The 26,541-nt window shown below is 41.3% G+C and overlaps 2 protein-coding genes across 2 annotated transcripts in view; one reads left to right on the forward strand and one right to left on the reverse strand.

Annotated features, from left to right (window-relative positions):
• Nucleotides 1-18,320, reverse strand: part of nelfa (negative elongation factor complex member A) — a 53,623-nt gene extending 35,303 nt beyond the window's left edge. Inside the window, exon 1 of the mRNA XM_068029881.1 lies at nt 18,058-18,320. Within this exon, the coding sequence (XP_067885982.1) occupies nt 18,058-18,267 (210 nt within the window). The 5' untranslated portion in view covers nt 18,268-18,320. The remainder of the gene's footprint in view (nt 1-18,057) is intronic.
• nicol1 (NELL2 interacting cell ontogeny regulator 1) lies at nt 18,030-22,944 on the forward strand. Its single transcript, XM_068029894.1, has 4 exons — nt 18,030-18,614; nt 18,740-18,851; nt 21,011-21,099; nt 22,005-22,944. The coding sequence occupies exons 2-4, from the start codon at nt 18,755-18,757 to the stop codon at nt 22,074-22,076; spliced, it is 258 nt and encodes an 85-aa protein (XP_067885995.1). The 5' UTR covers nt 18,030-18,614; nt 18,740-18,754; the 3' UTR covers nt 22,077-22,944.
• The last annotated feature ends 3,597 nt before the right edge of the window (nt 22,945-26,541 follow it).

The raw sequence follows: 26,541 nt of genomic DNA on the forward strand, positions 1-26,541 counted from the left end.
GGAGGTTAGTAAACAAAATTAGGGCATATGGAATTGGGGGTAATATACTGCTATGTTAACAGACAGAAAGCAGAGAGTAGAAATAAACGGGTCATTCTCAGGATGGCAGGCTGTTATTAGTGGGGTACCGCAAGGATCAGTGCTTGGGCCACAACTGTTCACAATCTATATAAATGATTTGGATGTGGGGACCAAATACAATATTTCCAAATTTGCTGATGACACAAAACTAGGTCAGTTGTGAAGAGGATAGAAGGAGGCTTCACTGGGACAGGCTAAGTGAATGGGCAAGAACATGGCAAATGGAATATAATGGGAAGTGTGAAGTGATCCACTTTGGCAGAAAAAAACAGAAAGGCAGAGTATTTCTTAAACAGTGAGAGGTTGAGCAGTGTTGATGTCCAAAGGGGCCCGGGCTTCCTTATTCATGCATCACCGAAAGCTAGTAAGCAGATGCAGCAAGCAATTAGGAAGGCAAATGGCATGTTGGCCTTCATTGCAAGGGGATTTGAGTACAGCAGTAAAGATGTCTTGCTGCAATCGTATACAGCCTTGGTGAGACCGCACCTGGAGTATTGTGTACAGTTTTGGTATCCTTATCTAAGGAAGGATATACTTGCCAAAGAGTAAGTGCAATGGAGGTTTACCAGACTTGTCTTATGAGGAGAGATTGAAGAAACTGGGCCTGTATTCTCTAGAATTTCGAAGAATGAGAGGTGATCTCATTGAAACTTACAAAATTCTTACAGGGCGTGACAGGGTAGATGTGGATAGGATGTTTCCTCTGATTGGTGAGTCTAGAACCAGAGGACACAGACTCAGATTAAGGGGCAGGCCATGACTGAGATGAGGAGGAATTTCTTTACTCAGAGGGTGGTGAATCTATGGAATTCTCTACCCAGAGGGCTGTGGAAGCTCAATCATTGCTCAAGCTCAAGATAGAAACCGATAGATTTCTGGATACTAATGACATCAAGGAATATGGGAGATAGTGGGGAGAAATGGCATAGAGGTAGATGGTCAGCCATGATCTGTTTGAATGGTGCAGCAGGCTCGAGGTGCCAAATGGCCTACACCTACTCCTATTTCCTATGTTCCTATCCCAGTTAATACAAGAACACATATTGGGGAGCAGAGAATTACAAGGGTGAGAGAAGTTGCAACAATGGCAGATGACTATGAGCTCATTCATAAACCCCTTTCACAGGGAAAATCCTTCCAAAATAATTCTGAGGTTTGGAAAGGGCAGAAAATAGGAAAGTGATAAAAGATGGGCTGTTAGTGACAGGGAAATAAAAATGAGAGTGCAAGAAGCCCTCTTCCAGTAAGGAAAGAAAATACAGAGGGCAAGAATGTATACCACAGACATGTGTGTTTCCATCGCAGTAAAGCAGGGCATGTGAGAGCTGTCTGGTGGAAGTTAAAGGAAAAGCCAATTAATTTTGTAGGAGTGCACAAAGTTAGCAAAGAAAGGGTGCCATGCAGGTAGGACGGCAGTCCTGCCTATGTCCCTAACCGTAGTAAGGAATCCTGCAGATATTACTGCCATAGGTAAGGCAGAAGTAGAGGAAATTCCGAAAGGCATCAGGATTTCATTTTAAAGGAAAGGTGTCCCTATACCCCTCTAGTGAGACAGGCAAACCCAGTATCCTGCTACGAGACACAGGGGCCACTCAATCCCTCATGCTGGGTAAAGGAATGACATTCCTACCAGAGAGCTTGCTAAAAGGTGAAGGTTCTGATAAAAAGGATTGTAGATCTGTACCCCTATATCGGCTCCACTTGCAGTTTGACTCATTTCTGGACTGGTTACTGTAGCAATTGTCCCTAGTCTAGCTGTGGCTAGAATAGATTTGCTTCTCTGCAATGATTTGGCTGGAGGCAAGGTGGTAGCAGCCCCGGTGGGCTTAGGCCAACCAAATGAGGCCAGGGAGGAAGTTCCTGGAATCTTTCAAAGACAAAGAACAAAGAAAATTACAGCACAGGAACAGGCCCTTCGGACCTCCAAGCCTGCGCCGATCCAGATCCTCTATCTAAACATGTCGCCTATTTTCTTAGGGTCTGTATCTCTTTGCTTCCTGCCCATTCATGTATCTGTCTAGATACATCTTAAAAGACGCTATCGTGCCCGCGTCTACCAGCTCCACTGGCAACGCGTTCTAGGCACCCACCACCCTCTGCATAAAGAACTTTCCACGCATATCCCCCCTAAACTTTTCCCCTCTCACTTTGAACTCGTGACCCCTAGTAATTGAATCCACCACTCTTTCCTGCCTGTGTAGTAACCAGCTCATGGCCAAGCAAACTCCCCCAGAGAGCACTGAGGCAGGAAAGTCAGACAGATGATTCAGCAGGTCTGGCTGGCTGCAACATTTTTATTTTGGAGACTTAGGACTGGGGTGGCACAGTGGCTAGCACTGCAGCCTCACAGCTCCAGGGACCCGGGTTCAGTTCTGGGTACTGCCTGTGCGGAGTTTGCAAGTTCTCCCTGTGACCGCGTGGGTTTTTGCCGGGTGCTCCGGTTTCCTCCCACTGCCAAAGACTTGCAAGTTGATAGGTAAATTGGCCATTGTAAATTGCCCTAGTGTAGGTAGGTGGTAGGGAACATGAGATTAATGTAGGATTAGTAGGAAATGGGTGGTTCTTGGTCAGCACAGACTAGGTGGGCCGAAGGGCCTGTTTCAGTGCTGTATCTCTAAATAAATAAAATAAATAAATGAGGTATACAGTAGACTCTTGCTTCACTGAAGCCCAGCAGGCAGACCCTGATTTAAAAAAGGATAACAGACAGCCTATTCTGAGCCAGAGGCAATCATAGTACAGAAACACAGCAGTAGTGAGGATGAACGGACGAGCGGGACGAGAAAGAGAACCCTGAAAAGTCTCAAACTGAACGCCCTGCTGACAAATTGAAAACCACTAAAATTCTAAGGAAATTAGACACAATGCTTGACTATCGCTCTAAACAGCAAAGACAGGACCTAACCACATACTACAGGAGTTCAAGCAAGTTTGTAGGGATAAACCAGGTTTCACTCCTTATTGCACTGTTATCAGCTCACTCGGTCAGCCACTTGCCATGCAAAAGATTTAAAAAGCTAGATGTGTAAGGGCAATTCTAACCAATGGAAGACACTTTTAGAATCCCCGTGACACCGAAATTTGGCTCATTATGCATATTGAAAAGCTAGCCCAAGTTAAACTCATACAGGCACTTTATTGCAGACAGGTTGCCAAGACAACGCTGATATGACATTTCTTGTAGTCGTCTAGTTAGGACCTTTAGAGATAAGGAGAAAAAGCAGATTTATCTTACATCAAGCAGAGTATATAAATTTAAATCAGACTTACTAACTGAATAGACTGGATTATGGGATGCAATGTTTATACCAATGACTGTGAAACTATAGGAAGTAACAATTAACAGTAATTAATCTAGGGATAAAAACAATTACTGAAGGAAAGCAACTGAATGCTGCCAGGTACCAAAGAATGGGTCTTCTAAATCACAGATTAGGGAGGTACGCTGTCTTTTACTAGCTTCCGGTCAGTAACCGCAGAGAAGACAAAGAGCCAAGTGAATTATAAAATGATACAGCATAGAAGGCAGCAATTTGATTCATCGTGCCAATGATTGATGCATCAATACAAAATACAGTAAGGAATAGAAAACATGCTAATAATATATTTCTCCATCTAGTATTAAAGTTGCTGACAATAAACGTATTAGTTATTAAGACAAGGCATTAACAAGAATCTAACAAAGCTGCCCCCATTCCTAAAATGATATTCCCAAAGACAGCATGTAGATGAGAAATGGACAGGAGCCAAGGATGGAAACTTGAGGCATTCCCAAGATAATCTTGTGGGGGTAGAACAATAATTGTCACTGATCATGTACGGCAATTACTGAACATTTTTACCTTCAGTAAGCTGTGAGCAATTAACTTTTTAATATTATGTGGCAGTTGACAAAAAAACTCCTGGTACTAATACCATTTTCTTTGATTTACAGATGCATGTCAAAATTTTGGCAGGTGATTTTACACAAACAGAACACCAGCAAGACTGCTTTAAGATCCCAGTCTCTACAGACAATCTCAAACAAGCTATCCTCATGCATGCCAATCGTAAGCAGGCTACATTCATGAACCAAGTATTGAGATTTTTTAGTGGATGAGGTACAATTTAATGGGAGCAAAAAGTGTAGTAGTAGCAGAAACAAAAATCAAATAAAGAAAATAAGATGCTTCAGTTGTTTATAGAAAAATACCTATAGTTATTAAAATAATATTCTCTCTAAAACTAGCCTGAAACCTCAGTCATTGCCACATCTACCTCACATTCTTTACTCCATACCCAAGGTTTAAGCAGAAAATTTAGAATAATCACTCTAGAGGTCACAGCACAGATCATTACTGGCAATATTCCATAAACCATTCAGCTGAATTCTAGCTTTAACCTGCCATGATCAAAATAATAAGCAAATATTAGCTTCTTCATCTCTTAAGAAAAATAAACTTTGTCAAAAAACTAACATTTCCTCTATGCCCATAATGCACTGTACATTTCCTTTCACTGCTTTTTAAAAAAAACTAAATTAAATCAGTTCTACTAGTCCCTATTTTTTTTTAAACCTAAGTTTTCCTACATTGTTCAGAATGGCCAGGCAACCTGCTCTCTAGCCACGGCAGCTGGCTGCTATTTTCTTTTGCTCCCTCCTGGGAAGTGCTTGGCTTCGATTTGCTGTCTCCAGATGACAGTCTCGCCGACTCACTGCATACTTACCACATGGAAAATATCAGCTGTGAATCAGCAGCTCATTATTTTGCAGGGTATTATTACCATGATGAAAAGCACTCTTTATTTTCCCCAATTAGATGTCAGATAGTTTGTATTTATTGTGACTAATCCTAGTTTTTGACAAGTTCCCATTGGCTAGACTGTTCATGGTTCGACTTCTGCTCAAGATTACTGAGAGGACTGAATTATAATCACGTATCATCTTCGGATGTTATTTTGAACATTCAGAAAATACTGGCACTGCAAGATTAATTGATGGGTACACTGAAGTTCTGTCTACTGTATAACACAGCTGACACAGTGAAACATAAAATAATTCAAAGTACAACAAGTATTCTTTGCACTAAGCAGGTCTGGCACCATCTCTGGAGAGAGAAGCAGAGTTAACGTTTCAGGTCAGTGATACTTCGTCAGAACTGGCAGAGCCAGAAATATAATGGGTTTTAAGCAAGTAAAGCGGGGGTAGGGCAAGAGATAACAGCAGAGAAGGTATTGATAGGGCAAGGTCACAGAGAATAACTGACCAGAAGGTCATGGAGCAAAGGCAAATGGTATGTTAATGGTGTGCTGAAAGACAAAGTGTTAGTACACAGAGGGTGTTAATTGACGGAAAAATGAACAGCCTGGCCCCAAGCACAAACATGAAAAAAAAAAGTGGGTAGACACAGTAGAAACAAACTAAAATGAAATAAACACATAAAAAATGCTGTTTGTTTCTACTGTGCCTCCCGTCAGCATTCCGAGGGGATTGTCCGCTCCTCCATTACCCCCATCACCTCGTCCCCTTCCCACGGCACCTTCCCCTGCAATCGCAGGAGGTGTAATACCTGCCCATTTACCTCCTCTCTCCTCACTATCCAAGGCCCCAAACACTCCTTTCAGGTGAAACTGTGATTTACTTGTACTTCTTTCAAATTTGTATACTGTATTCGCTGCTCACAATGTGGTCTCCTCTACATTGGGGAGACCAAACGCAGATTGGGTGACCACTTTGTGGAACACCTCCACTCTGTCCGAAAGCATATCCCGAGCTTCCGGTTGCTGGCCATTTCAACGCTCCTCCCATCTCTGTCCTGTGATTGCTACAGTGTTCCAGTGAACATCATCGCAAGCTCGAGAAACAGCATCTCATTTACTGATTAAGCATGCTACAGCCTGCCGGACTGAACATTGAGTTCAATAATTTCAGAGCATGACAGGCCCCCCTTTTTATTTTTAGTTATTTTTTTCTATTTTATTCTTTATCTTTTATGTGTTTTTTATTTTAGTTTGTTTCTACTGTGCCTACCCACTGTTTTTTTCATGTTTGTGCTTGGGGCCAGGCTGTTCAGTTTTCTGTCAATTAACACCCTCTGTGTACTAACGCTTTGTCTTTCAGCACACCATTAACATACCGTTTGCCTTTGCTCAATGACCTTCTGGTTAGTTATTCTCTGTGACCTTGCCCTATCAATACCTTCTCTGTTGTTATCTCTTGCCCTACCCCCGCTTTACTTGCTTAAAACCGATTACATTTCTGGCTCTGCCAGTTCTGAAGAAGGGCCTCTGACCTGAAACATTAACTCTGCTTCTCTCTCCAGAGATGCTGCCAGACCTGCTGAGTTATTCCAGCATTTCTTGTTTTTATTTCAGATTTTCAGCATCTGCAGTATTTTGCTTTTATTTCTTTGCACTACGTATAGTTTGTGATATAATTATTTATCAAATACACTAAAATCATTTTTGACATTTCCGGGCGAGCCAAAAATTTGCACATCGTAGCAGTACAATTATAAAGGAGATTCAGCTGACCTCCAATAGCATAATTGAACAAGGAGGTTTGACTAAAAATATGTAAATATTTGGATTTAAACACATCTGTTGTGTGGCAATAGTTAACAAAGTTTCATTTAAATGATTCTATCACTAATTGTACACATAAAATCCAGAACAAATAAAAACATTTCTCCAGGTCCATTTTCCTAGCTCTGAGCTAGCACAGAAAACACATGTTCTCCCTCAAATCTGTTAACTTATTAAATACAGTATGATCATTGGGCTCACTATACTTGTCCCTGGAGGAGAACGGAGTGGAGGATTCTGTGAATATCAAGCAACGCTGTAGTACCTCAACGATATAAAACAATAGAGAAAATACCTGGTGCTACAGAACAGGCCAGAGAGCAGCAATGTGGCTGTATCACATCTTGAAATTGATGCAACAGAAGCACTGGACAACAGAACCAGTAATTGATCAAAGTCAATGGCTTACCAGCACAACAGGAACAAAGAGGTGTTCATTAAAGACAATCTGCAAGAGATCTGCAAACTGAGTTCACTGAAGGTGAGGGCAGAGAACAAGCAATTCCTGGGGGCTGGAGTCCAGTGGTTAAGTCATACTCGCAATTACTAATTCACTGCAAGTTTAGCTTGTCCTGGAGTCAGGAGGGATAAAAGGGGTCATGAAAAGTCACTTTCAAACAGGATGAAGGAAAATCCCAAGGCTTTTTATACGTATATATATATATATATATATATATATATATATATATATATATATATATATATATATATATATATATATATATATATATTTTCTTTCTTTTGGGCCTCCTTATCTCGAGAGACAATGGATACGCGCCTGGAGGTGGTCAGTGGTTTGTGAAGCAGCGCCTGGAGTGGCTATAAAGGCCAATTCTGGAGTGACAGGCTCTTCCACAGGTGCTGCAGAGAAATTTGTTTGTTGGGGCTGTTGCACAGTTGGCTCTCCCCTTGCGCCTCTGTCTTTTTTCCTGCCAACTACTAAGTCTCTTCGACTCGCCACAATTTAGCCCTGTTTATATATATATATATATATATATATATATATATATATATAGCAAGAGGGTAACCAGGGAAAGGGTTGGCCCACTCAAGGACAGAGGAGGGAATCGATGTGTGGAACCAGAGGAAATGGGTGAGGTACTAACTGAGTGCTTTGCATCAGTATTCACCAAAGAGAACGACTTGGTGGATGATGAGTCGAGGGAAGGGAGTGTAGACAGTCTCGGTCATGTCGTTATCAAAAAGGAGGTGGTGTTGAGCGTCTTGCAAAGCATTAAGGTAGATAAGTCCCCAGGGCCTGATGGGATCTACCCCAGAATACTGAGGGAGGCAAGGGAAGAAATTGCTGGGGCCTCGACAGAAATCTTTGTATCCTTATTGGCTACAGGTGAGGTCCCAGAGGACTGGAGAATAGCCAATGTTGTTCCTTTGTTTAAGAAGGGTAGCAAGGATAATCCAGGAAATTATAGGACGGTGAGCCTTACGTCAGTGGTAGGGAAATTATTAGAGAGGATTCTTCAGGACAGGATTTACTCCCATTTGGAAACAAATGAACTTATTTGCGAGAGGCAGCATGGTTTTGTGAAGGGGAGGTCGTGTCTCACTAACTTGATTGAGTTTTTTGAGGAAGTGACGAAGATGATTGATGAAGGAAGGGCAGTGGATGTTGTCTACATGGACTTCAGTAAAGCCTTTGACAAGGTCCCTCATGGCAGACTGGTACAAAAGGTGAAGTCACACGGGATCAGAGGTGAGCTGGCAAGATGGATACAGAACTGGCTCGGTCATAGAAGACAGAGGGTAGCAGTGGAAGGGTGCTTTTCTGAATGGAGGGCTGTGACTAGTGGTGTTATGCAGGGATCAGGGCTGGGACCTTTGCTGTTTGTAGTATATATAAATGATTTGGAGGAAAATGTAGCTGGTCTGATTAGTAAGTTTGCAGACGACACAAAGGTTGGTGGAGTTGCGGATTGATGAGGATTGTCAAAGGATACAGCAGGATATAGATCGGTTGGAGACTTGGGTGGAGAAATGGCAGATGGAGTTTAATTGGGACAAATGTGAGGTAATGCATTTTGGAAGGTATAATGCAGGTGGGAGGTATACAGTAAATGGCAGAACCCTTAGGAGTATTGACAGGCAGAGAGATTTAGGTGTACAGGTCCACAGGTCACTGAAAGTGACAACGCAGGTGGATAACGTAGTCAAGAAGGCATATGGCATGCTTGCCTTCATCGGTCGGGGCATAGAGTATAAAAATTGGCAAGTCATGCTGCAGCTGTACAGAACCTTAGTTAGGCCACACTTAGAATATTGCGTGCAATTCTGGTCGCCACACTAACAGAAGGACGTGGAGGCTTTGGAGAGGGTACAGAAGAAGTTTACCAGGATGTTGCCTGGTCTGGAGGGCATTAGCTATGAGGAGAGGTTGGATAAACCCGGATTGTTTTCACTGGAACGACAGAGGTGGAGGGGCGACATGATAGAGGTTTACAAAGTTATGAGCGGCATGGACAGAGTGGATAGTTAGAAGCTTTTTCCCAGGGTGGAAGAGTCAGTTACTAGGGGACATAGGTTTAAGGTGAGAGGGGCAAAGTTTAGAGGGGATGTGTGAGGCAAGTTCTTTACACAGAGAGTGGTGAGTGCCTGGAACTTGCTGCCGGGGGAGGTGGTGAAAGCAGGTACGATAGCGACGTTTAAGAGGCATCTTGACAAATACATGAATAGGATGGGAATAGAGGAATACGGTCCTCGGAAGTGCAGAAGGTTTTAGTTTAGGCAGGCATCAAGCCCAACAGTTCATTTGCCCTCACCCTCCAAGTCACTCGCTTTTCCCAGCTCATTGTTCCTCCAAGCCAAATTCCATCTCTACACCTTTAAATACTACAGCCGTGGATTTCTGCCACTGGTCTAGTCACTCACCTCCAGATCTGACTGGATCACTGTGTTATGACCTCAGTTGTGACATTAACTTTAAAACAAGGGATATGGACTCCCCAGACCAATTAAAGGATTACACAACAAGATTTCATGTTTCAAGACTTTTACTATAACTAAACTAAATAGCAACTAAAAACAGTACTTAGCAGGTAGCTAATCCCACAACAAATTTTCTGTTGGTGTTCTCAGCAGAATAGGTACCCTTGCAGTTAAAAGTCCCAAACTCCTCCCAGTTGCAGTGGGTTGGATCTCCCAGTGTCCTTAATAAAGCCAATGTCCTCTTTGTTCACTTCTTCCAAGCACACTTGACTGGTATTGTTAATAAGGCAATCTCTGGTGACCCTATTGGTCTTTTCTCCTCCACAAACCTCAAGCCTTCGAACCACGTTCAAATCTTAGCAGCCTTTCGCTGCATCAGTGTTCTGAGCTCAGTTGTTTTTTTCTCTCTCTCTCCTGAGGCTGCTGCTGCTAGTCTTCCTTACAGCCGGTCAGACTTAGGAAAGCCTGCTGAATTTATCCAGAACAAAAGCCAATAGTCATTTGCCTTTTACAATATTCAGAGTTCATAAGTCTGGCCATAGCAAAAAAAACCCTAGTCCTTCCTTGGTTTCCAGGAATTAGCAATTGCAACTCAAATTTGGCATTTTTAGAGCCCCTGGCTCCCTGCTTATGATCTGAGTCTGGGTGAGCGAAACCCATTGTCTGTTACGTGTTACAACCTTGCATTTTTATTTCAAAGGGTCTTTGATCTGGGTTCCTTATTTGCATCGTAACCGACTCCCGGCTTTTCTCTAGGCAGACTTGATGTGAGGTCACATTCCTCCTCCGAATCCTTTCTACACTGCATTAAAGATCACAGTTTTTAAAAACATAATCATACTACAAAGTCCAGCATTCATAACACACTATCTCTATAAATCTAAATCTACTTCCAGGATTTTCTTGTAAGCGAAGGACACGTCCAGATTTCTCTTCTCAATGACTTCCTTCAATTCACTTCCTCTGCTTCCATCTGAAGAGCTCAAAAGGATATTTTTTAAATCTCAAATATCTACTCAACCACCTCTAGCCTGCTATACCCCAATACAATATCACTGTCACTTCTCTCCTAATAATCCTATTCCCTCACCAATTTCATGTCCCCCACAAGATCCAACTTGTGTTTTCAATCTCCTGCCAACTCAAATTCTCACCACAGAAGTATCTCTTCAAGGAGGAAGAATGAGAACACCAGAGAGGGGCAGGCGCGAGCAAGTAAGAAAAAAAAAAGTGAGTACAAACGAGAAAGGAAGAGGAAGAGGGAGGGAGGAAGTGAGAAAGAAAGATTGAAATTTATTTCATACTTCAGCACAGGGTACTCATTGGAGATTTACAAACACCTCCCAGAAGCAACATCTCTCAACAGAAAACATTTAATTACCTTAGATCTGCTCAAGAGACCTCAGATGTGCCTATTTACAGAAATGAAGTCTTGTGAGCTTGTAGGGGCAAACAAGTTACACAAGGTCCCAATTAGAAGACCATAGTATTAAATCCAAGCTTAAAATATATTATACAGTCTACCTCAGGAGTACTGAATTTGTTTTAACTGGAGACAACGTACCAACTTTATTACTAAAGGCAAGTCTGCAGCTAAATATTTAACCTATACCCCAAATTATGTCTTACCACTATACAGAGACAGTTATAATGTGGGAAGAATTGCTGAAAGTGTGTAGCCACATTGTAAATACATTTTGAATTTGCTACATGATCTATGTCATTCTTCTCTCAATGAGAAACGATGCTTTAAAAAAAGTGTGTGACATTACATTAAAAACATTGCAAACTTTCCTAATGTGTCGTTGCCATTTAATAAGGTGGAGTGAACTTTCTCTAATCGTAACAATCAGACACTGCAAAGCTTCAGCCAGTCATTTTTGACCATACTTCAGGTATAAGCAGGTTTTTGTTTGAGCCAAACACTAGAATCTTCTAGATCGTTTGTGTCGGAGCTCTGGTCCTTGTGATTTAATTAATTTACCACAGATTACTGTGAGGCAGATGATCTTGAAGGTAAATTTAGCATTTAAAGAAAATAAAATGAGGATGCGGCTGCCTGAAACTGCTGGAATCTTTCGAAGCCAACTCCATTCTAAAGAGACTGATAGTGGTGGGCAATGCTGCGAGTGTGGCTTAAGGGCAGCTGCCAGTGAGAAACCTGCTGGATTCAGCTTATCACAAGCCAAAGTCCCAAACTGGACACCATATTTTGTTCCCTTGTCCACATTCATTGACAAAGTGACAGTCTAAGTGGACTGTAGTAACCCTTAGATAAAGTAGGATTGGTCTATGTCCTGTTGGGTACCTTAAGTTTATTAAAGCCAATGAGACCAACTTTAAAAAATTTAACCAGTAATATCTGTCAAGAACTACCACCCAGTCACCAAAAATACCCAGCTTTTATTCAAAGGTGAAAATTGAAAATCACACCTGCAACTGCGTCTTGATGACCAAATAAATTTTCATTTCCACCTTTCTTTCTCATATTTTTGTCACATCTATCACATCCTTCAGTATTGCAAAGTTACCATAAGCAACTCCTTGACCACAAACTGCTTGTAGTAAACTTGGAAGCAGTTCACTGCCACCCGATACTTATAATTTTACTTATAATGAGAATGCTCTGTCACCCCTTTACCTACATTCATTGAGGAAGTGACAACTCAAGTGGACAGTAGTAAGCCCTGTGATGTGATATACCTCGATTTCCAAAAGATTATAAATTAAATTCAAAGCTGTGGAGATTCAAGGTAAACTAGGAATGGGCAAGAAACTGGTTGAAGAGTTGGAAGCAACATGTCGGAAGCAGTGAAGATGAAGTTAGTCTGCAGCAGTAGCACAATAAAGGGCAATAACAAAGTAAGCAGCCATGTCACATCCTGGCCAATTTTCAGACGGGATTGATTCGCTACTACCCATTTTGCGCTACTGCCAAAGACCAATTTCCTCCTTTGCACCCTGGAACCACCCCACTTCCATTACGTCAGTGAAATTGGGGGGGGGGGGTGGGGGAAGAAGGGGAGTGCGGAGTGAGCAGAGAATTTCACTGCCTGGTGCTGTTTCTAATTTACATAAACAACCTCAAGGCAGAAACCCAGTCTAAAGTAGACGAATGTGCAAATGATACCAAACTCCAAGTTTCATTTGAAGTCATAGACCAGGTTACCTTTTCTGTACCTTTTTGATGCCTCCTTTCCAAGCCAAAAAATTAGCAGCAGTGAAATCGAGAGCTAGCTCATAAATCACAGAATGAGTTGGACAAGATATGTAAGTTAGCAGGACAATGTCTTTATCTGCATTAAATTTAATCTGACAAAGTACTACACACAAGAGAAAAAAAAAACATACATATCCCATGAAAGGTGCTGAAATTGCCAAAAATTAAGCTGAGAGATCTAGGAGTCTAAACAGACATCACGCTTAACATGCCCAAGCAGTGCAGGTTGACAAGGGTACAGAAAAGTTAATCTGTAATATTACTTCAAAATAAAATGCGACAGAATTAGGATCATACTAGAAAGGGATAATTTTAGGGCTGCTAACAGAAAATTTTTAATTAAAAAAAGTGATGAAGAAAAACCTTCCAAAAACAGTAGTGGAGGCAAAAATCCTGGAGTCATTTAAGAAACAATTGGATGTTACAATGGCAGTGGAGGGGGACTGGCCTGAGAATATCTCTGGATGGACCAATTAAGATGGCTGACTGGCATTTCTTATCCATTATAATACCATGATGTCCTGTGCAACCAGAGATTCACGAGATCCAAATGGCACAATCCTCGCAATAAAAACTCCAGCCTGCCATACTCCAATCCATGAGGCTAGAAATCACTGTCAATGGCGCCCCCAACATAACTGTTATCCTATGCTGCCTGTACATTGTTATTTAACTTCCCCCTCCCATTCACACACTGACTTTGGCTGTGTAAACAGTTTCAACAAAGCTTAGCGAAAGCGTTAAGAACAATATTTTATCTTTCTCCTTTGCACCCTGGAACCCTCTGATCTGAACACTGACAAGTTAACTACAGATTTTAGCTATAATCTTCATTTTCAAACAAGTCTTAAATCTGACACCCAATTTTCCCCCCCCAACTCATTTTCTTGCATTTCCCTAAGCTCCCACTTTTTTTTGGGCTATCAACACATCCTTTGCGTCTTTAATGGCTTTGTACATGACGACAGAGATCACATTGTTAAACTCAAGATTCCTCTTTGCTCGTGTGTATATTTCCCACATGCCAAAGACTTGTTGGTTGATAGGTTAACTGGCCATTATAAATTGCCCCTAGTATAGGTAGGTGGTAGGGAAATATAGGGACAGGTGGGGATGTGGTAGGAAAATGGGATTAGTGTAGGATTAGTATAAATGGGTGGTTGATGGTCGGCACAGACTCGGTGGGCCGAAGGGCCTGTTTCAGTGCTGTACCTCTAAACTAAACTTGAACACTAGTGGAAACATCCTTTTCTTCCTCAAACTTCAAGTGAAGAACCACCTCTTGGACTATTTCCACTTTCCTAGCCCCCTTATTTCACACTAATTCCCACATGTGCTGATATAGCAAACAAATTGACCTTTTTCAACTGGTACAATAAACTGAGAGTCAAATCTTTTCTCTGAACAAATTCTTGTATATTGATGGCACTCATGTTGATTTCCCACTGAACACAGCCAAAGTAAATGTAAAATCTTGTTTGTTCAAACTCTGGAAAAGTCCAACAAACCCATTTTTACAGCTTAATTGTGAATGATTAAAATCCTCGACGAGCCCCCAATTACAACCTCAGTAGAGACAGACAGTTAACCTAAAAACAAGAGATATGAACTCCCAGACTGATTAAAGAATTAAACAATATTTCATATTTTAAGACTTTTACTTTAATTAAACTAAATATTAACATAAACTAAACAGTACTTGGTAGGTAGCTAATACACCAAATTATAGAGAAAGGCATTTCCCATCAACACCCTCGAAAACCCCACACCACACTTGTACGTCAGTGTTCTCATCGAGATGGTACCCTTGCAGTTGAAAGTCCCAAATTCCTCCCAAATGCAATGGGTTGGATTTCCCAGTCTCCTTCTCAAAACCAATGTCCTCCTCACTTCCCCCGAGCATATTCAATTGGTCTTCCTTCAATAAGGTAACCTCTGGTGATCCCATTGATATTTTCTCCTCTGCAAACCTCAACTTTTGAATTGGTTCCAAGTCTTAGCAGCCTTTTGCTGTATCTGTGATCTGAAAGCAGCTGTTCCTCTCTCTCTCTCTCTCTCTCGAGGCTGCTGCTGACTGCTTGCTGGTCTTCCTTTCTTCCTTATAGCCTGCCTGACCTAGGAAATCCTGTTGAATTTATTCAGATCAAAAGTCGATCCTTGTTAACCTTTTACAATTCGCAGAGTCGATAATTCTGACCATAGCAAAAACCACCCAGGCCTTCCTTTGTTCCCAGGTGTTAACAAATGCAACTCGAATTTGCATTTTTAAAGCCCCTGGCTCCCTGTTTATAATCGGAGTGCCTGGGACAGCAAAATCCATTGTCCTTTCGGTGTTACAACTTTGCACCTTGTTTTCAAAAAGGTCTTTGATCTGGGTTCCTGGATCTCATGGTAACCAAGATCCCTGACTTGTCTCTGGGCAGACTTGGTGTGAGGTCAGGTATCTCCTACGAATCCATTCTATACTGCATTAAAGATCACAGTTTTTAAAACATAACCACACTCTAGTCCATCGTTGATGAGTGCTACACCTACCATAGCAGTTGGCACATCCCATGCTGTCTCATACAGAATAACAAGTGGAAATTTTCATTCAACTGGCACAAGTCTTATATTGTCAGTATTGATTGAAAGAGCATGAATAGTACGTGAAGGGGAAGTTGCTGACAAGCCTAGTCTCATCCCACAATCTGACAACACTATTGGCTGCATAATTGCTGATGTGGCAGCAATTAGGGCGGCACAGTGGTTAGCACTGCAGCCTCACAGCTCCAGTGACCCGGGTTCAATTCTGGGTACTGCCTGTGTGGAGTTTGCAAGTTCTCCCTGTGTCTGCATGGGTTTCCTCCGGGTGCTCCGGTTTCCTCCCACATGCCAAAGACTTGCAGGTTGATAGGTAAATTGGCCATTATAAATTGCCCCTAGTATAGGTAGGTGGTAGGGAAATATAGGAACAGGTGGGGATGTGGTAGGAATATGGAATTAGAGTAGGATTAGTATAAATGGGTGGTTGATGGTCGGCACAGACTCGGTGGGCCGAAGGGCCTGTTTCAGTGCTGTATCTCTAAACTAAACTAAACAGACAAGAACATAAGAAATAGGAGCAGGAGTTTAATGGCTCCTTGAGCCTGCTCCATCATTCAGCAAGATCATGGCTGATCTTCGACCTTAACTCCACTTTGCATTCTATCCCCATATTCCTTGATTTTCCTAGTGTCCAAAAATCTATCGATCTCAGTCTTGAAAACACTCAATGACTGAGCAACCACAGGCCTCTGGGATAGAAAATTCCAAAGATTCACAACCCTCTGAGTAAAGAAATTTCTCATCTGAGTCCTAAATAGCCATACCATTATCCTGAGAACATAACCCCTAATTCTAAGTAATCAGACAGAGTCAACATGGTTTTGTGAAAGGGAAATCATGTTTAACCAATTTATTGGCATTTTTTTGGGGGGAGTTACATGTGCTGTGGATAAAGGGGAACTGGCATTGTACTTAGATTACCAGAAGGCATTTGATAAGCTGCCACATCAAAGGTTATTGCAAAAAATAAAAGCTCATGGTGTAGGGGGTAACATATTGGCATGAATAGAAGATTGGTTAGCTAACAGGAAACAAGAGTAGGCATAGATGGATCATTTTCTGGTAGGCAAGATGTAACGAGTGGTGTACCACAGCAATCTGTCCCAGGGCCTCAACTTTTTACAATTTATATAAATTACTTAGGTGAAGGGACTGAAGGTATGGTTGCTAAATTTGCTGATGACACCAAGATAGGTAGGAAAGTAAATTGTGAAGAGGACATAAGGAGACTACAAAGGGATATAGATAGGTTTAAATGAGTGGGCAAAGACCTGGCAAATGGAGTATAATGTGGAAAAATGTGAAATCATCCATTTTGGCAGGAAGAATAAAAAAAGCATATAATCTAAATGGTGAGAGATTGCAGAGATCGGAGATGCAGAGGGATCTGGGTGTCCTGGTGCATGAATCGCAAAAGATTAGTATGCAGGTGCAGCATGCAATTAGGAAAGCGAAAGGAATGTTATCGTTTATTGTAAGGGGAAATTGAATACAAAAGTAGGGAGGTAATGCTTCAGCTATGAAGGGCATTGGTGAGACAACATCTGTAGTATTGGTCTCCCTATTTAAGAAAGAATGTAAATGCTTTAGAAGCAGTTCAGAGAAGGTTCACTTGACTGATACTTGGAATGGGCTATCTTATGAGGAAAGATTGGACAGGCTCAACTTGTATCCACTGGAATTTTGAAGAGTAAGAGGTGACTTGATCGAAACATACAAGATCCTGAGGGGTCTTGACAGGGTGGATGTGGAAAGGCTGTTTCCCCTTGTGAGAGAATCTACAACTAGGCGTCATTGTTTAAAAGTAAGGGTTCGCCCATTTAAGACAGATAAGGAGAATTTTTTTCTCAGAGGGTTTTGTCTCTTTGGAACTCTTCTCAAAAGGAAGCAGATTCTTTGAATATTTTTAAGGCAGAGGTAGATAGATTCTTGATATGCAAAGGGGCGAAAGGTTATCAGGGGTAGGTGGGAACGTAGAGTAATCAGTTCAGCCATGAACTTACTAAATGGCTGAGCAGGCTCGAGGGGCTGAGTGGCCTACTCCTGCTCCTAATTTTTATGTTCTCCACTTACATCAAAAAGAATAGAAGGCATTTAAATAGAGACTGATTTGTAGTTGAAACTTCAAAAATCGAACCAAGATTCCACAAGTTGTTCACCAACAAACAGGCTCATCCTGCTCACTGAGATAAGGCTGAATCACGAAATGTTCTTTTATGTTCAAGTTTGTTCAGTAGAATAACACTGGTACTATGCTATTTACGTTACTTCCGAACAAAAACCAATGCTGCTAGCCGAGAAATTATCATCTTGTTTTATCTAAAAAAAAATACGGTTTCTTAAAAGGGATGAATCTTTGCAAATAAAGTTTGGGAACCTCTACAATAAACTGATGATATAGCTATCATAAAATCACGGGAAAAAATTGATAGATTTTACTGCTTAATTGCCCCAAAACTACATATATTAAATACAATTTCCTTTTTCATAAATAAAACTTTTTGCAGTTGATCCATCGGATTACACACACAAGTCTTGCATGGAGAAGGGGCGGTTATATTTAGTGATTTGACCCCTATGTTTCATGTACTTCCTGGCGCGCTCTCTTCAGTTTCCCTTCCAGCCTCTCTGACACACAGAGTGAGAGAGAAGCAAAGGCGCCTCACCTCATCCACTGTCCGCTTAGGAAGGTGCAGGATCCCCAACAGCAGTTTGAGCTTCACCGCCGAAGAAAGACCGTGAAAACACATTCGGATGTTGTCCACGACGTCCTTAGTAAGCAGCGAGGCAATGCTGGGAGGCGCCCAGAGCTCATCCGCTGACCCGAGCTTGTTGTGCAGCCACAAGCCTGTGTCGCTCTCCCTCATGGACGCCATCTTGAAGAAGGAGATTTGAATGGACGGGCATTAACCGGGACGACTAAAGCCTTTGCTACAAGCCCCGCCCCCTCAAGCTAGACCCCACCCCCTCTCGCCCAGGCCCCGCCCACAAGCCCCGCCCCGCCGGTCAAACCAACGAACCAAACTCGCTGCGCCTACTTCAGTCAGTTGATTTGATTGACGTGGACATGTAGCCGCCCCTTTGTGGCCATTCGGCTTCGCCAATTGGTCGACTGCATATCAATCATACTATGACACCCGCCCTGCCTCCGTCGCAGCAAGCATCGCCAGTCAAGTTGGGTTGAGCGGAAGCTGGAACGGTTTTAAATTTCAAATTTTTTTCGGTTGGTTTTGGATTAGATTATTTTGAGAAGAAAATGTTTTATTTCAAAAAATGTTTTTTTAAAGAATAGTTTATATGATTGATAAAATAACAGTGATTTTCTGTTCCCACCCCCATTCCGAACAGGTCGCCGCCGCTGCGATGATGGCTGTTTCTTCGCTCTGCGTCTTTGCCCTACTCGCTGTGGGGTTGTTAGCCGAAGGCAACAGTGACTCTGGGACTGTGATCCCGGCTGAAAGTAAGTTCCGGCTTCCTTCCATCCCTGTCCTGCAATCTCGGGTGTAAATCGGTGCTTGATAGGAACAACTTGGATAGAGGTTGCCAACCCTCCCGGATTGTCCTGGAGTCTCCCGGAATTGAAGGCACCTTTCCAGGACGCTGCTGCGAGCAAACCCGGGAAAAAAAACTCCAGGGACATGAAATAAAATAGTGTTTTAAAAAAAAAATTGCACATATGCTTATTAAAAGACAAGGGATGGGAGGGAGAAGGCGGTTTGACTATTGAGAATCATCCAGTCAGCTCATGTGTCTGTTTTCCATTTGGGATGAAGGCGGTGTGTCGCACGTGTTGGCGGCTGAAGGATGTGTGATGATATCTTCAGGAATATGTCCAAGTAGAGTTGGCAACCCTAGGTACAATAGTAGTAATGGTACAATACTGGATCGACAATCCAGAAAGGTTAGTTGGAATATGTCGCAGTTTGAGAATTTGAATTCAGTTAAACAAAAATCTGAAATATTAAATTAGCTGTAGAAGTGACTGAAGCTGTCCGATTATCATACCAACCCACCTGGTTCATTAATGTCCTTCAGGAAAGGAAACCGAGTTTGGCCTCCTAACAAGCCATTCTGTTGTATCAAATGGCCAACTAGGGATGGGCCCTGCCAGTGATGCCCACATTCCGAGAATGAGTTTTTAAAAAAGTTCTGTGAAAAGCCTCGACTGCTTTCCCCCCCCCCACAAACTCACTCACTGGGCACCTGGTTTGGTTGAATGTATAAGTTCCTGTGCCAGGGCAGGCTGGCTCTGCTGCTGGTAATTGTGACCTGCATGAATTACCCCCTGCGAATGATGTTCTCAACTGTAAATCCTGCTGTTTCTCCCCATAAATGAATCGTGCTCTTCCCTGTCCCTTTAACTGTTTTCCTTTATGTATTTCGTGGACACTTGGTGAAGCCTTCCACGTGCCGAATAATTCCTTTTCTCCTTCCTCTATCGATGTACTTCTGCTCTAATATTAGTATTTGTTACTCAGTCACAGTTTTGTTTTTTATTGAAGATACAGAGTACCATGTTTCATGCAATTTTAGTTGTATTTGACCTGACCTTTGCACATATGGTTCTTGGGAGGTTTGGCACATAAAATATATGCCATTACATTCAATTTACAGCATAGAAACAGGCTAGTTGGCCCAACTGGCCTATGCTTCACCCAAGCCTCCTCCCACCCTAATTCACCTAACCCATCTGCATATCCTCGTAATACCAAGAGCGTTCTTAGCTTCAGGTTGGATTTTATCTACCTCTTGTGCATCAATGTAACTTGCTTTAGTTATACTGCACCAGCAGGAAAAATGTTGTATATGTGGTTCAGCACAGATGTCTCTTTGAGTGGCACAAGCATATACGAGGATATATGCGTATTGTGCTTCATGTGTGCCGTGTTGCTCTTAGCTCTGGAGCAGATCAGCACAGCACGAAGTGTAACCTGGCTGCTGTGAATGAGACTGTGTTCAATGCAACGATTCACTAATTTAACCATCTCAGCCATCCAGAAAGACTAATTTAATTTTAATTTATGAAAATGTATTCCATTTTTTATAGTGATTTATGAAAACAGACTTTTATCCAGTAGATAATTCAGAGGATGTTTGTATATGTAAAATGGATTACTCCGAGTATGTGTAGATGTTTTCAAATAGGTTAGTTATAAAGTAGTTGAAATTTAATCAGTTGAAACCCTTGGAATAAGCCAATTTGATTGTATTAGATATCTTTACATCATTGACCTGTCAACTCTGACAATTTTTATTTACAAGGATTATAGTCACAGATTGGAGGTGAGAATAGGAAAAATAAAGACTGAAGCCCTGCCTATTTTGAATATGTACTATCCTAATCTGATTTGAATTTTACAGTACAGTTATGTGGTTAATTTAATTTATGGTGCAATAAATGCACATTAGTGCATTTATTCTAGGGTAATCTCAAGCAGCTGGAATAAGGCATAGTATTTGTTTTCTAATTTGAAAAACAACCACTTAGATATTCTGCTGTAAATATTCAATGGCAAAGTGTTTGTAACAACTTTATTTATTAGCTTGTTTTTTTTTAGCTGTTTGTTTAGAGTAAACTAGAGCTGGCTCACTTTAGCTGTTTTAATGTTTCTTCCACAGGTCGCCCCTGTGTTGACTGTCATGCTTTTGAATTTATGCAGAGAGCACTGCAGGACTTGAAAAGGACTGCAAATAACCTAAACACTAGGGTAAATATGCATTGCTCACTAAAACAAGTTAATAAGATCAAAGCAATACAAATTAAAATAGTTGTTGCTGGGAGCCATACAAAACATATTCTATGTTTTTTTTTATTGAGTATAAAAGTGCAGAAGTTGCAGGTTATTTAAAATGAGGTGCTGATGTAAAGCTGATTTATAACTAAGAAAACATGGCATTAACTTTCAGAAGTACTGAAAAAAAGTATGATGCATTACATTAGCACAAAACACAGATTGGTTGATAATTTTACTGCAGCACAACTCCATTAGATCATCTGAATTGTCTATATGGTGTTGGTGAGAATAAGGTTAACAAAATTTGGGCAATGAGGAGAGGATCCCTTTGATCATTTAGAGGAGCATTTGGCTCGTAGTCATGGATATAGTTACAGATAATCATGGGACCAATCTCCCAGCATAAACCACCTTAACTTGATTAAGTAGAGACCAGTCTGATTTCCTCATCTTCACCAATATTCATAGCTAGTGTAAGGAACCCACTTTCGAATGAGTGTTTATGTTTGAGAATGAGTCACCTTTTGATTTGGAATTGTTAAAAGACTATGATCAAAGATTATATTATGCTTTCTACTGATGCAGTGCTGTAATCTGAATTACCTCCAAGTATTCAACTGTATCTACTTAAATATTTTAGATCTTTTAAAACTACAAATCAACCTTTTTTGTACGCATGTAAAAAAAATTGCAACAGATACATAGGACATGATCTAAAATGTGACTAAGTGCTTGGACTACATTAAATTGTAACAAAGAAATAAAAATATATTCTTTTGAAGGGGAAGGAGCACTTACACATTGCATATATTTGTGTAAGATTAATGTGTATTTTGAAAGGATGTTGCATGTAACATTGATGATATCTATATTTACAGACTGATGATCTGCTGCTGAGAGTGGAAAAGCGGGCATTGTGTGACTGCCTGCCTTCAAACATGTTAGCCTGATGAATCAGAAATGGGCCATAATATTTTGTTCAGAATATGAATGTGAATCATGTGACACAAACAAGTGAAATATGTCTCAAATGTTTGAGATGAGAACATGTTTTAGCTGGTGATATACAAAGCTATATATTCACAGTGAAATGTTAGATGTTTCTAAAGCCTTTTTCAAAAAGAAGTTATTTGATTTGTGAAGCCACTGTTTTTTTGGAATTCTCTTCCAAAACCATTTTGTTCTGGTACCTGTGTCCCTGTCATCAAAAGTTTCCGAAAGACCTTTCTCTTTCATCATCCATTCAATTTCTCCCTTCCTCTTCAATCAATTCTTTCAAATCTACTCAGAGCCCACCTCTCCCTCTTGTCAAGTGGACTGAGATATTTTATGTAAGCCTTATATAACCATGACGACATGTAAGTTTTATTTTGCAGGTTAGCATAATTTGTTTGCACTTTTATTTATCCTGCACTTAACTAGAAAGCATGGAATATGATGTAATAACACAGTTTACTATTGTATAATCTGTATATCAAGTTCTTATTGGGGATAGGGCAGAAAAGTGGAGTTGAGGTAGAAAGTTAGCTATGATCCTATTGAATAGCAGAGCAAGCTTAAGGGCCCATATGCTCCTATTTCTTATGTTCTTATACTCCATTATGTTTAATTGCTGGTGTGTCTTGTGTTAAGATTTAAATATTTGGCTGTGGAAAATGTGGTATTGTGCAAGGTTGACAGTTTTAACATTTAATCTGTTGATGTATTTATGTATTGACGTGTTCCTAAAAGTGTAAGTTATTTAACAATTTGAATATGCATGGTACAGTTACTACTTTAACTTGCTACATTGAAGTAAAATTCTGTTCAAGAAAGTAACTCAATTTATCTTGTTGTATTTGTACAGTGCAAAGTAGATTTGTGTGTTTTTTTTAATTCTTTCATTGGCAAGGCCAGCATTTGTTGCCCATCTCCAATTGCTCTTGACAACTGAGTGGCTTGCTAGGCCATTTCAGAGGGCAGGTAAGAGTCAACCACATTGCTGTGGAGTCACATGTAGGCCAAACCAGGTAAGGATGGCAGATTTCCTCCCTAAAAGTGAAGCAGATGAGTTTTCTGACAATCAATCATAGTTTCATGGCACTATTACTGAAACTAGCTTTCAATTCCAGATTTCTTGGAATTTAAAATCAATTAATTCTACCAGCTGCCATGGTGGGATTTGAACCCATGTCCCCTGGGCATTGGCCTTTAGTAATATTTACCACTATGCTACCATCTCCCCTGTTACTTAATTCTCATTGCTAGTGTTATTCTGAGCCCTTGACAGAAGCTGTGATCCAAATAGTCGTCGTCTTCCTCATCATCTTGAATTTAGTACAATTCATTTCTTTTAAATCTCTGTTTTGTTTCCCTCTCCCATGTCACCTGCTGTTTCCTGACCATAAGGCAGACTGGCATCCTGTTGCCTGGCTGGTGGTTTCTGCCCATGAAATTGCTGAAGTGGTCGTATGAAAACAGTGGGAGCTGAGCATCTGGTTGTCACTCCTACTCTTTTTAGAAATTGCTTTGTACTCTTTTCAGCATCTTGTGGAATAACATGTTAATGTAAGTCAGAAATGCACAGCAAACTTGTTCAATATCTGCCCATCCACTCATGCCCTTTTGTTTATAAATTGATGATTTATAGTTTTAAAGATTGGAACAATAGAAAACAAATTGGCACATGAGCTTGGAAGTTCCAACTAACTATAATAAAAACAAGAAATGCTGGAAATACTCGGCAGGTCTGGCAAATATTAGAAATGTAAAAGGTTTTAAGCAAGTAAAGCAGAGGTGGGGCAAGAGATAACAAAAGAGGTGTTGATAGGACAAGGACAACTGACCAGAAGGTCATTGAGCAAAGGCAAACGGTATATGTGGTGAAAGACAAAGCGTTAGTACAGAGAGGGTGTTAACTGACAGAAAAATGAACAGCCCTGGCCCCAAGCACCAAACACATCCCTCAGCGTTCCAAAGGGATCGTTCCCTCCGCGACACCCTCGTCCACTCCTCCATTACCCCCACCACCTCGTTCCCTTCCCACGGCACCTTCGGTTGCATAATAGCTTTATTACTCGTCTAATCATTCAAAAAGACCTTTTGAGCTGAGAGGGAAAGAGTTGTGCATCATTATCACTGGTCACATCAGATGTAAGTGTTCTGCTAATTCAACACAAAGAGGCAAATGGACTTGAAACTGAACAAGAGACAATTTTGGGCACCAAATCAGAGAAGAACTTTGGAACTCGCTCCCCAAAAGGGGATGCTGGGTCTATTGAAATTTTCAAGACTGAGTGAGATAGATTTTTTGATAGAACAAAGGTAGGTAAATGGCTGGATTATTTAAAAGCTCAACTCATTTACCAATATCCATCAGGGAAGGAAACCCATCACCCTACCTGGTCCGGTCTACGTGTAACTCCAGTCACACAATATATTGTTGACTTAATGCCCTCAGGACAACGAGGGCTGTGGAACAAATACAACCTTGCCAGTGTTGTCCACATCCCAAGCCCAAATAAAAAAAACAATCTGGGGGTAGGATAAGCGGATACATTCAAACTACTGAACAGTAGTTCTTCGCACAAAGAATGATCAACACTTGAAATGGCAGAGATGAAAACCAGGGAATCATTTAAAAGACAGTACTGCAATGGGAAGAGTGTAGGGCTGTTCAAGCTGGATGACTTGGGTTGATGTGATGTGTGCAGACAAATCCTTTGTCAAAGGTTTTTTTCATTGGATTTGGTACCTTTTAAGGGCACTGGTAATTCTGTTATTAAAGATTTAAAGGATACACCTTGACTGATTTTGTAAAGTGGGTGATAGTAAATTTGTTAACCTGTTTTAAATCTCTCCTGGTTTGGGAAGAGATGGGCAAAATGGGCTGCCAATTCACGATCAACCATTTTACACAATTATGCAGTCAAGATCTGGACCCAAGAATCCATCAGTAAAGCACAGGCAATTTTTTTTCTCAAATTTTAATTACATAATCTAAATTAAACACAAGCAGTTAGTTATTTTGGTTGCATGTACAGCATTATCTAGTAGCCAAGTCTCAAGCAAACAGAAAATTGGTATGTAGTAAAAATTACAATTGATTATCCACCGAAAACATCCAATTTCTTTACTCTAAGATTCATAAAATAAATAATTATCTTGCTGGCTAAACATATCTTTCAACACAACATTTACCAAAAAATAATGAAGGAACATTGACTAGTAGTAATTAGTGAGTTATTAGTACTTCCACTGCTATGTCCAGACTGGCCAAGAGAGTTTGGGAAAATGGCGCACTGACACGGAACACAAAAGTTCGAGTGTATCAGGCCTGTGTCCTCAGTACCTTGCTCTATGGCAGCGAGGCCTGGACAACGTATGTCAGCCAAGAGCGACATCTCAATTCATTCCATCTTCGCTGCCTCCGGAGCATACTTGGCATCAGGTGGCAGGACCGTATCTCCAACACAGAAGTCCTCGAGGCGGCCAACATCCCCAGCTTATACACACTACTGAGTCAGCGACGCTTGAGATGGCTTGGCCATGTGAATCGCATAGAAGATGGCAGGATCCCCAAAGACGCATTGTACAGCGAGCTCGCCACTGGTATTAGACCCACCGGCCGTCCATGTCTCTGCTTTAAAGACGTCTGCAAACGCGACATGAAATCCTGTGACATTGATCATAAGTCGTGGGAGTCAGTTGCCAGCGTTCGCCAGAGCTGGTGGGCAGCCATAAAGACGGGGCTAAAATGTGGCAAGTCGAAGAGACTTAGTAGTTGGCAGGAAAAAAGACAGAGGCGCAAGGGGAGAGCCAACTGTGCAACAGCCCCGACAAACAAATTTCTCTGCAGCACCTGTGGAAGAGCCTGTCACTCTCGAATTGGCCTTTATAGCCACTCCAGGCGCTGCTTCACAAACCACTGACCACCTCCAGGCACGTATCCATTGTCTCTCGAGATAAGGAGGCCAAAGAAGAGTATTTAACTACACCCCCTTACCTGCTCTAGTCTAAATGGGGCTCCAGTGCCACACTGCCCACTGATGGACTCAAAGTCCTCAAGGCAATTAGGGAGCTGGGTAATAAATGAGGCCTTGCCAGCATCACCCACTTGAGCTATAAATGCAAGCCTTGCCAGTGATGCCCACATCCTGAATATTATGAAAAATGGCAATCCTATTGCTAGAAGACAGTTAAAATTCCAAACTCAAGTAGAAATGTCAAGTGTTTGTCATACAGCATAGAAACAGGCCCTTCGGCCCATCATGTCTGTGCTGGCCATCAAGCACCTACCTATTCTAATCCTATTTTCCAGCACTTGGTCCATAGCCTTGTATGCTATGGCGTTTCAAATGCTCATCTAAATACTTCTTAACTGTTGTGAAGGTTCCTGCCTCTACCACCTCTTCAGGCAGTGCGTTCCAGATTCCA

Source organism: Heterodontus francisci, chromosome 1 (assembly GCF_036365525.1).
Source record: "Heterodontus francisci isolate sHetFra1 chromosome 1, sHetFra1.hap1, whole genome shotgun sequence".
NCBI lineage: Eukaryota > Metazoa > Chordata > Chondrichthyes > Heterodontiformes > Heterodontidae > Heterodontus > Heterodontus francisci.